Source organism: Grampus griseus (genome assembly GCF_964374135.1).
Source record: "Grampus griseus genome assembly, chromosome: 2".
Lineage (NCBI taxonomy): Eukaryota > Metazoa > Chordata > Mammalia > Artiodactyla > Delphinidae > Grampus > Grampus griseus.
Window position 1 is genome coordinate 160,600,709 of NC_139018.1, and position 12,719 is coordinate 160,613,427.

Below are 12,719 nucleotides of genomic sequence, written 5' to 3' on the forward strand. Positions count from 1 at the left end.
TCTCTTTCCGTTACATCTCTGTTAAATTGTCTGCCTCTTTTGGTGTCACAGCAGAAGTCAAGGGCAGTGTGCCTATCACTGTTACAAGAGTAAAGGCTGTAGTACAATCTCTGAACTACGTAACACAACTAAACCACAGATGAGTTAGGATAATATACCTGATATTTCCATCGAATAGAGAGAAATGGTAACCAACGAATTAACTATCTGTTAAATTCCCCTTGTTGTTATCACATTGATCCGGAAACCTTTCTCCTTTTCCTTCTATCTAAGCCAGTAATAGAAAAAGATTAGAACGGAACTGAACATACTTGCATCAAGTATATTCTAAGGCCACTATAGCATTTAATTTTATGGTTTAATTTTTAAATGGCTCATTTCTAAAAATCAAAATGTCTAGCTAACTTTTAAAGTTCTAGTAAATACCACAGTACAATTAATTATGAGGGTAATCACGAAGACTTTACCTATATAATAATAATATACAAGTACTCTTATCATTAAAAAATTCATACATAAACTCCAAAGAAGGTAAGTAAACCATAAAGATTAGACTTGGAAGGATTAGACTTACCAGGGACACTCTTTGGTTGTATCTTCATTTCTGCCATTAATATACGTCTTCCAACAGTATCTTTCAAGGGTTCTAGATCAATTTCTATAGAAATAAACAGATATCAAAACACTTTGTAAAGTAACCCTAACACATGAGTGTGTGTGTGTCTGTGTGTTCATGTGCAGTACTATCTTTTATATATATATATATATATATATATATATATATATATATATATATACACACACACACACACAACGGCTGTGTTGGGTCTTCGTTGCTGCACGTGGACTTTCTCCAGTTGTGGCAAGTAGGGGCTACTCTTCATTGCAGTGCACAGCCTTCTCATTGTGGTGGCTTCTCTTGTTGTGGAGCATGGGCTCTAGTTGTGCAGGCTTCAGTAGTTGTGGCACATGGGTTCAGCAGTTGTGGCTCATGGGCTTAGTTGCTCTGTGGCACGTGGGATCTTCCTGAACCAGGGCTCAAACCCGTGTCCCCTGCACTGGCAGGTGGATTCTCAACCACTGCGCCACCAAGAAAGCCCCATGTGCGGTACTATCATAATTAGCCTTGTTATTAATAAATATGCATTATAATGGATTATATGGGTTGAAGAATCATTAAACCTTAGAATTGGAATGGCCGTTAGCAATCATTAAGCCTCCATATATTGAGGCTTAGAGATGTTAATGACTTGACCAAGATTGTGTATCCAGATAATGACAAACTTGATGTACAACCTTCCAACTTATAATTCTTTAACCAGTGCTTTTTCCATACAATGCTATCTCTTATGCTAAATTAAAATATCTGGGAGAGTTATAATAATATAACTCTTAAGTGTACATTAAACTCATAATCATACTGTAGGGATATATACCCAGTAATGTGGAATATAACAGTTTTTTCCTCAGATTATGTTGCAAACTAGGGTCGCCATGGAAATTTACCACAGAGCAGAAATACTTGGACTCATCCAGGAATATTTTAATGCCCTTTTTATGTTACTTAAGCATAAACAAAGTAGGCATCAGTGATGGAAAAGAATAACAGAATGTTTTATAGATTGAAAAAACGTGCTCTCCCAAGTCCTTTCAGCATGTAGACCTTGCTGCTTGGGAGGAAGAAATGGTTAAATTTGTAGAAGTACCTGGATTGAGATTGGGTCTCTTACCATTTGAGTTCCTATGTCATTTAAAATTTTTGCTTGATTTAATAACTGCAATCAGGTCCAATTACAAGAAAAATACATGAACATTATTAGAGGAGAGTTTATACTGAAAAGGAATAATTAGAAATGATCAACTATTGGGTCTAAAATTTTGTGGTGAATTTGTTTCTAGCAGAACATGTACCTGAAGTTAGAAACCTGTCATGACTAAGATACCCAGATGGAAGTCTTTTTTCAGAGAAATGGATGAGTCAGTAAGTATTAAAGGTTGTGCAATCTGTGTAGAGGTGGTTACCTGCTGCAGCACCATTACCAAAATGAAACAGGTGTGTCAGATTAGGCAGAACAACTTTTCAATACTTAAGTAGCAACATTTTGTGAAAGTAATAAGAGCTATAGCAAAACAAAACTGGGGAATATTAGCAGTTAATATTTTAGCTTCTCTAGTTCTTTCTGCAACTGGTATATGTAAGAAGGACTTGCTCATTTGAATTAAGGAAGCAAAGAATACTTAAATAAGCAAGAGGCAATGAAAACAGCATCTGAGGGAAGGTTAGGTTAAGTACTAGCAATTAAAAAGTATGTGCTGGAGAAATGTATTATCTAGTAAAAGTCAGTTTTCTCCCTTATCATACCCTCCCACTTTTGAAATCCTTTTTTATCCTATTCTTGGCATTCATTGAGCTAGTTTTAAAACATATATAACATATTATACAATTTGCCCATTTAAAGTGTTCATTTCAATGTTTTTAAAGATATATTCACAGAGTTGTATGACCATCACCACAGTCAATTTTAAAAGAGACTAGGCAATGTTCTTACCACAAAAAAGAAATGATAATTATCTGACATGATGGAGGCATTAGCTAACACTAGGGTGGTCATCATGTTGCAATATACAAATGTATCAAATCAACACCTTGTAAATGTTAAATACACAATGTTATAGGTCAATTTTTTCACAATGAAAAAAGAATCTACATCAGAATTATACTAAGTAAATTCCAGTAATTCAAGTGAGGTATAGAAATGCTACCCTCATATACCATTATTCCCTCCTCCACATTTTTGCACTGCTATTATACGTATTATAAATATAATAACCTATAAGCTATAAATATAAAGTCATTTTTAAAACTTAACATTATTTATATTTAATTATTGTTTAATTATTGCTTTATTTCTTTACATATATGTATTTATACTACCTTTTATAATTACAGAATTACTTTTACCCAGTCTCTTTTTTAGGGGATTCAAATTTTCAGCCTGAAGAATTTCCTTTGTAGTTGTCATAAAGTGAATCTGCTAGCAATGAATTTTCTCAATTTTTTATTTGTTTTAAAATCTCTTTACTTCACCTTTATTTTTGAGAGATAATTTCGCTGGATATAAAATTTTGGGTTGACAGTTATTTTTCTTTTGCATTTTGAATAGGCCATCCTATTGCCTTGTGCTCTCCATAGTTTATGATGAAAAGTCAGCCATAAATCTTATTGGAGTTCCCAATAAGGAGTAGAAATAACAGTTTTCCAGTGTGTGCATGTATCAGTTTATACTACTACCAGCAGTTTCTGAAAGTTCTGTAATAGTTGCTCTACATTATCATGACTTGATTCTGTCATTCTTTCTGATTTAGGCTCAATGATGGTATGTCATAGTATCTTCATGATTTTAACTCCAATTTTCTAGATTACTAATAGGGCTATAATTTTCAAATGTTTATTAGTCATTTAGATATCTTCTTTGGTGAAGTACATGTTTAAGATTTTGACCACTTTTCTATTGGGTTTTCAATTTATTTCTATGCTAGAAATTCTTTAAATATCTGGTTGAAAGCTTTCTGTTGGATGTTTGTGCTGCAAACCTACTCTGTCATTTGCTTTTTTTTTTCTCTTAACGGTTGAAATGATTTATTTTTAATGTTTTCTTTACAGCATTGGGACTGGCTAGCTAAAACTCAGTTTATAAGGGAACATACTGATCAATCATGGCCCTGAAAATTAAGTACTGAAACTATTTTAACAAACCAGGAATTTAAGGCTAAAGTTTAACTCCACAGCAACAAAGAATAATTCCCTTTGTGAAAAACCTTTACTGCAGCTCTTTCATAGACTACCTGCTGAGTTTCTACTTTGTGGAATTGTGGATGAACAGCCAATTCTTTTTCTTTTTATTAGTTACCTATTTTATACATATTAGTCAATCCCAATCTCCCAATTCATTCCTCCACCCCCCTGCTTTCCCCCCTTGGTGTCCATATGTTTGTTCTCTACATCTGTATCTATTTCTGCCTCGCAAACAGGTTCATCTGCACCATTTTTCTAGATTCCACATATATGCATTAATACATGATATTTGTTTTCCTCTTTCTGACTTACTTCACTCTGTATGACAGTCTCTAGATCCATCCACATCTCTACAAATGACCCAATTTCATTCCTTTTTATGGCTGAGTGATATTCCACTGTATTTATGTACCACATCTTCTTTATCCATTCGTCTGTCAATGGGCATTTAGGTTGCTTCTGTGTGACCCGGCTATTGTAAATAGTGCTGCAATGAACACTGGGGTGCATGTGTGTTTTTGAATTACAGTTTTATCTGGGTATATGCCCAGTAGTGGGATTGCTGGGTCATATGGCAATTCTACTTTTTGTTTTTTAAGAAACATTCATACTGTTCTCCATAGTGGCTGTATCAATTTACGTTCCCACCAACAGTGCACACCCTCTCCAGGAGTTGTTTGTAGATTTTCTGATGATGCCCAGTCTAATCGGTGTGAGGTGATACCTCATTGTAGTTTTGATTTGCATTTCTCTAATAATTAGTGATGTTGAGAAGCTTCTTATGTGCCTCTTGGCCATCTGTGTCTTCTTTAGAAAGATGTCTATTTAGGTCTTCTGCCTATTGCTTGATTGGGTTGTTTGATTTTTTAATATTGAGCTGCATGAGCTGTTTACATATTTTGGAGATTAATCCTTTGTCCGTTGATTCGTTTGCAAATATCTTCTCCCATTCTGAGGGCTGTCTTTTCATCTTGCTTATAGTTTCCTGTGCTGTGCAAAAGCTTTTAAGTTTCATTAGGTCCCATTTGCTTATTTTTGTTTTCATTTCCATTACTCTAGAAGGTGGGTCAAAAAAGATCTTGCTGTGATTTATGTCAAAGAGTGTTTCCCCTATGTTTTCCTCTAAGAGTTTTATAGTGTCCGGTCTTACATTTAGGTCTTTAATCCATTTTGAGTTTATTTTTGTGTATGGTGCTAGGAGTGTTCTAATTTCATTCTTTTATATGTAGCTACCTTCCCAGCACCACTTACTGAAGAGACTGTCTTTTCTCCATTGTATATCTTTGTCTCCTTTGTCATAGATTAGTTGACCATAGGTGCATGGGTTTATCCCTGGGGCTTTCTATCCTGTTCCATTGATCTGTATTTCCGTTTTTGTGCCAGTACCATATTGTCTTGATTACTGTAGCTCTGTAGTATAGTCTGAAGTCAGGGAGTTTGATTCCTCCAGCTCCATTTTTTTCCCCTCAAGATTGCTATTCAGGGCTTTTTGTGTCTCCATACGAATTTTAAGATTTTTTGTTCCAGTTCTTTAAAAACTGCCATTGGTAATTTGATAGGGATTGCACTGAATCTGTAGATTGCTTTGGGTAGTATAGTCATTTCCACAATATTGATTCTTCTAATCCACAAACATAGTATATCTCTCCATGTGTTTGTGTCATCTTTGATTTCTTTCATCAGTGTCTTATAGTTTTCTGAGTATAGGTCTTTTACCTCCTTAGGTAGGTTTATTCCTAAGTATTTTACTCTTTTTGTTGCAATGGTGAGTGTCATTTGCTTTTTAAATATCTTAATGGTGTATTTTAATGGATACAATTCTGAAGATTAAATCCAGTTTTAAAACATTTACATTTATAGTTAGTGTCAATTGTATCCTGTTTAAAAAATATCTAGTCCAAAGACAGGAACATATTTTCCTATAGCATTTTCTAGGAGGCCTATTATTTTATAATATGCATATGAATAGAATTATTTTGAAAAGAATATTTTTTTTACTGTTGTTACATATTTTCTTGTCTTCAATACATTTAAGTCTATTTATCTATCATTGTACCAGTAGCAAACTGCTTGTATTATTGTATTTTTATAATAATACCTGATACCAGGCACTTTATATCCTTCAATTGTAGTCTTCTTTGTCAAGATTATATTTCCTACTTTGGCCCTATGCATTTCTATATAAATTTTAGAATTACCTTGTCAATTTTTAGAAAAATTATTGCTAAAATTTTGATACTGACTGCATTAAATACATAGATTTTCAAGAAATTTGTTCTTCAAAATATTGAGTCTTCTAATCTATAAACCTGGAATATAGTTCCATTTATTTAGTTCTTTAAAATTCTCTAAATAATGTTTTGCAGTTTGCTGTGTTGAGACTTTGAACATCTTTTTGAACATTTTAATAGACTTTGTTTTTTTAGAGCAATTTAGGAGTTCAGAGAAATTGTGCAGAAACTACAGAGAGTTCTGCACTCGCTTCCACTGGTATAGTTTCCCTATTATTACCATCTTGTATTAGATCATACATTTGTTACAATTGATAATCCAATACTGATACATCACTAATAATTAACACCCATGATTTACATGAGAGATAACTCTTATTTTGTACAGTACATTATGCATAATGTGCATAAATGTAAATTATGCATTTTGATAAATGCATAAATGTACATTATGCATTTTGATAAATGCATAATGTCAAGTGTTTACTACTACAGTATCTTACAAAATAGCTTTGGCACATTAAGAATTCCCTGAGCTCCAACCATTTATCCCCCTTCACCCTGAACCCCTGGGAACTCCTGATCTTTTTACTGCCTATAGATTTACCTTTTCCAGAGCGGTATACAGTTGAAATTACACAGCTTTTTCAGACTGGCTTCTTTCACTTAACAATATGCATTTAAGTTTCTGCCATGTCTTCTCCTGGCTTGATAGTCCATTTATTTTTATTGTTGAATAATGTACCATTATATGGATGTACCACAGATTGTTTATGCATTCACTTACTGAAAAACATCTTGTTTGCTTCCAGTTTGGGGCAGTTATAAAGCTGCTGTAAACATTAATGCAGGTTATTGCAAGAACGTAAGACCTTAACTCATTTGGGTAAATACTAAGAGCACAACAGTTGGATTGTATGGTTAGAGTACGTTGAGCTTTAAAATAATGCAAACTGTCTTCCAAAGTGGGTATAGAATTTTGCATTCCCAACAAGAATGAACAAAAGTTCCTGTACTCCACTTTCTTGACAGCATTTGGTGTTGTCAGTGTTTTGGATTAGCCATTCTCCTAGGTGTGTTTCATTAGGTATCTGATTGTTGTTTTAATTTGCACTTATCCAATGACATATGAGTTCACACACTTAGCCATCTTCACATCATCCTTGATAAGGTGTCTGTTCAGATATTCTGAGAGTTTTTAAATTGGGTTCTTTTTTAAGTGTTGAATTCAATCTTTTAAAATATATTTCAAATGCAAGTCCTTAAGATATGTGTTTTGTAAATATTTTCTCCCAATATGTGGCATGTCTTTTTGTTCTCTTAAAAGTGTCTTTCACAGAGTATAAGTATTAATTTTAAACAAGTCCATCTTATCAAATATTTTCTGCCATTCCTTTTCTAGTTTACTAAGGGAGCTTAGATAATTGATTTTTGATCTTTCTCATTGTCCAATATATGCATCAAATGTTATAATTTCCTTTTAAGCACTTCTTTCACTGTGTCACATAAATTTTTATTAGTTGTATTTTCATTTTCACTTACTTCAAAATATTTTTTATTTCTTTTGATACTTCTTTGAACATGTGCTATAGAAGTGTATTGTTTCATCTTCAAGTATTATGGGATTTGCCAGCTATCTTTCTATGATTGATTTCTAGTTTAATTCCATTGTGGGCTGAGAGCATAATTTTTGTGATTTCTATTTCTTAAAATCTTCAAGGTATAATTTGTTTTGTAATGAGGTCTATCTTTGTGAGCAGAGTATGTGAATTTGAGAGCAATATGTATCCTTCTGTTGTTGCAGGACGTATTCTAGTAGACATCAGTTAGATCCAGTTGATTGATGGTGTTGTTGAACTCAACTGCTGTTACTGATATTTTTTGCTTGCTGGATCTGTCCATTTTTGATAGAGGGGTGTTAAAGTCTCCAACTATAATAATGGATGTGTCTATTTCTCCTTGTAGTTCTATCAGTTTTTGCCTCATGTATTTTGAGACACTATTGTTAGGTATAAACACATTAAAGAATGTTATGTCTTCTTGAAGAATTGATTCCTTTATCATTACCTAATGCATGTATTTATTCCTAGTAATTTTCCTTGCTCTGAAGTCTACTTTGGTAATAATATAGCTACTCATGTATATCTTTCTCTAAGCCTTTACCTTCTGTGCGTGTGCGTGCCTCTTTGTGCATGTATTTATTTTTTTACAGCTTTAATAAGGTATAATTGACAAAAAACTGTAATATATTTAAAGTATACAACATGATGATTTGATATACATATGTATTGTGAAATGAGTCCCACAATCCAGTTAATTAGCACATCCATGACCTTACATAGTTACTATCTCTTTTTTTTTTTTTTTTTTGGTGAGAATGCTTAAGATCTACTCTCAGAAAGTATCAAGTATACAACACAGTATTACTGGATATAGTCATCATGCTGTACATTAAATCTTCAGAAGTTATTTATCTTATAACTAAAAGTTTGAACCCTTTGACCAACCACTCTCCATTTAACCTACCAACCCAGGACCTGGTGACGACCATTCTCCTCTCTGTTTCTATGAGTTTGACTCTTATTTTAGATTCACATATAAGTGATACCATACAGCATTTGTTTTTCTCTGTCTGGTTACTTCAGTTAGCAAAATGCCCTCCAGTTTCATCCATATCGTTGCAAAGGGCAGTATTTCCTTCTTTTTTATGGCTAGATTATGTGTGTGTGTGTATAACACATATACATACATATATGTGTATATATATCATAAACATGGGTGTACAAATGTCCCTTCAAGAGAGTGATTTGATTTCCTTCAGATATATACCCACATGTGTGATTGCTGGACCATATGGTAGTTCTATTTTTAACTTTTTTGAGGAAACTTCATACTGCTTTCCATAGTGGCTGCCTGGGAGGCAGCATTTCAAGTAACCCTGTGAGAACTGCTCCGAGGAGGTGAGGTGGGGAGCTAGGTTATATAGAAGTTTTGTAACAAAGGGCAGGTAGTCTGAACTTCAAGATTATTGTTAATTAAAGAAAACCAGATGACCCAAGTTAAGGAATTTAGCGCTTTTCTATGTATGGGAAGAGGCAAGAGTCTGGGCTCACTGAAATCATACCTTTGATTTTTGACAGTTTTTAAAATACTCTGTTCCACTTTTTTCGTTATTTTTCAATTTGCCTTTCAGTTTGGGAAGTTTCTATTGCCATATCTTCAAGTTCACTGATTTCTTTCTTTGGCTGTTTCCAGTCTACTATGGAGCCCATCAAAGGCATTCTTAATTTCTGTTATAGTGCTTTTGATTTATAACATTTCATTTTGATTATTTCTTAGAGGTTTAATCTCTGCATACATTATGTATATGTTCTTTCATGTAGTCTACTTTTTCACTAGGGCCCTTATTGTATTATAGTTATTTTAAATTCCCAGTTTGAAAATTCCAAAATTTCTGCCACATCTGCATCTGGTCTTGATGCTTGCTTTGTGTCTTCAGCCTGTGTGTTTTGCTTTTATCATGCCTTATAATTTTTTGTTTAAAGCTAGACATGATATATCAGGTAAAAGAACTGAAGTATATACGGTTTTGTTATGATGTTTTATGTTCAACTGGAGACGAGTTAGACTGTGTTTTCTGTTTTATTGTAGCTGGTGTCACAGGCTAAAATTTCCTTTATTTTCCTTTTTTGGTCTCCCCTATTGTCTTTGGCTTTCCCTAGAAAATACTTCTTTAATGGAAGCTGAGAATTGCAGTTTTTCCATCTGTAACCCATTATCCATGGGCCTTGGTGAAGTGGTGGTAAGGTATGAGGGAGTAGAAAAGCATTCTATAATCCTATGATTAGATCTCGGTCTTTTATTGGCAGTCTCCTCTGGTCTGTGACTTTCACAATTGCTTCTCAGCTTGTTTCCCCCAGAAACAAGATTCTTGATTCTTCTAGATTCTTGATTCTTCAAGATTCTTTAGACAGAAAGGTTAAAGAGGGCTGGACTTGGATATCTCCCTTCCCCAATGTTTAAAGTCCAAGAGGCTGGAGTTTGGTATTTCCTTTACCTCACATCTGTTAGGTTCTAGTAAAGTAGTTTTTCTTGAAGGCAGGCCTTTGTTAAGAAGAATGCTATTGGTGTATTTCAAATGTTTACTTTTCTCCTCCCTTTGCTGAAAGCATGAGTAGATTTTATTTCTGATACTCAGCTAAGGTACCTGGTAGGGCTCCTGGAGGCAAATTTCATGAAAGTGTATGGCATATCCAGGGCTGTGTCCTAGAATTTTTTTATTGCTCAACCTAGTTCATGTTCAGTTTCTGGCAATTGTTCAATTATTCTTAAGTTTTCCTCCTAATTGCTGGCTCCAGTGTTGGTTTCTACTCCCAGGAGTATGTAATTTTCAGTATTCATCTATCTCCACAGATTGAGAGTGGCAGTTTGCCCTGTGACTTCAATTCTCTGACAGGGCTAAGAAGAGTTGTTGACTGTCAGTTTTTTCAGCTTTTATTGGTTTGGAGTGCAGAAGTGAGGACTTCCAAGTTCTTTACATGTGGAAGACAAAGTGGAAGACAGAAGTCTTGCATATCTTTAAAAAATAATTATTCCTAGATTTTTTATTTGTTTTGGTGCTAATACAAAATTTCATCATTCCTAAAAAATGTTCATTTTCTAATTTTGTGTTCTTAGTATATAGAAATAAAACTGGGTTTTATACATTTTTACTTTATATTCAGTAATTTTAATAAATCCAGTTGATTAAGAGTTTATCTGTAGACTACAGATTCTTTTAGACTACATACCTGCACAGTTACATCGTCTGCAATTTATGAGTTTTATTTCTTTCTCTGAATGCTTACAAGTTTTATCATTTTTTTGTAAGAACTATGGTTGCCAGTACAAAAATGAGTAGAAATAGTGATAACACACGTTTATCTCATTCCCAGTATTGGAGGAAATATTTTACTATAAAATTGCTAAAATTCTTTTGTATTTTTTACAGATACAAATGTCAAACAAGGAAATATTATGAAGAGTGTTTTATTGAGATTTAATGATTTTTTTTCCTTATTCAATAAATATAATGTTTTTTATTCCTGTAAAATTGGCAGTAATGTTCCCAATTTCTATTCTGATTTAATAGCGTGAGTCTTCTTTCTTTTTTCTTCAACAGTCTAGTTAAAGTTTTGTCAATTTTGTTGATCTAATGTGAGTCTCTTATGGAAAGCATATAGTTGGATATTTTTTTTTTATCCATTCTGTCAATCTCTGCCTTTTGTTTAGAAAGTTTAATCCATTTACATTTAAGGGACTTATTTATGCCATTTTGCTATTTGTTTTCTGTATGTCTTATTTTTCTTTGTTCTTCATTTCCTCTAATACTGCCTTCTTTTGTGTTCAATTTATTTTTTTTGGCCGTGTCATGCAGCATGTGGGATCTTAGTTCCCCAACCAGCGATCAAACCCATGCCCCCTGCATTGGAAGCACAGATTCTTAACCACTGGACGGCCAGCGAAGTCTGTCAATTGATTTTTTTAAGGGACTAGTTTTGTTTCCTTTCTCATTTCCTTTGTGTATATTCTACAGATATTTTCTTTTTGGTTACCAAGAGGATTATGTATAACATCGTAAAGTTATAAAAAATCTAGTTTAAATTGATGCCAATTAACTTCAATAACATCCAAAAGCTGTACTCCTATACGGCTCAATCCCTCTCTTTTTGATACTGATGTTATGAATCGTATCTTTATACACTGTGTGCCCAATAACATAGACTTATAATTATTTTTCTTTAAACTATTGTATAAAATTAAAAGTAGAGCTCCAAACTAAAATTACAATAATACTGGCTTTTATATTTGCCATGTACTTACCTATACCGTAGATCTTTCTTCATACAGCTTCAACCTACTGTCTAACATCCTTTCACGTCAACCTCAGGGATTTCCTTTAGCATTTTCTATAGAGCAGGTCTAGTGGTAATCCCTTCGATGCTAGGAGTGCTCCTATTCTTTGTAGATTTTTTTTGTGCTGGGCACTGCTTCACATCTCCACAAAATTTTCTTACCAGTTTGAAGATGGCTTTTTCTTAATTGTGCATTCTCTTGGTTACTGTAAACATTTCACTGTTTCCCAGTGCTCTGACAAAGTTGGTTCTGATGGCTTTCTGCTTTTTGTTTTTCTTTTCTTTTTTTTTTTTGCGGTACACGGGCCTCTCACTGTTGTGGCCTCTCCCGTTGCGGAGCACAGGCTCCGGACGCGCAGGCTCAGCGGCCATGGCTCGCGGGCCCAGCTGCTCCGCGGCATGTGGGATCTTCCCGGACCGGGGCACGAACCCATGTCCCCTGCATCGGCAGGAGGACTCTCAACCACTGCGTCACCAGGGAAGCCCTCTTTTTTTTTTTTTTTTTTTTTTAATGTTTCTGTCAGGGAGCAAGAGCTTAGGGCCTCCTAGTCTGCCATTTTGCTGACATCTGCTTTAAAGTGGTTGTTTGAAAGCTGCTACAGAACACTTAAATTTATCTTATTGCAAAGTACTTAAGTACTTAGTCCTTTGGCCACATCAGCTTTAACATAGGTTTTTTTGGCCGTGCTGCATGGCTTGTGGGATTTCAGTTCTCTGAACAGGGACTGAACCCAGGCCATGGCAATGAAAGCCCTGAATCCTAATCACTAGGCCACCAGGGAATTCCCTAGCACAGGT

The 12,719-nt window shown here is 34.4% G+C and overlaps 1 protein-coding gene across 1 annotated transcript in view; it reads right to left on the minus strand.

Moving 5' to 3' along the window:
• Positions 1 to 12,719, minus strand: part of CCDC7 (coiled-coil domain containing 7) — a gene marked incomplete at both ends in the record, with an annotated part of 247,453 nt that overhangs the window by 32,571 nt on the left and 202,163 nt on the right. Inside the window, one exon of the mRNA XM_082681635.1 lies at positions 575 to 658. Within this exon, the coding sequence (XP_082537761.1) occupies positions 575 to 658 (84 nt within the window). The remainder of the gene's footprint in view (positions 1 to 574; positions 659 to 12,719) is intronic.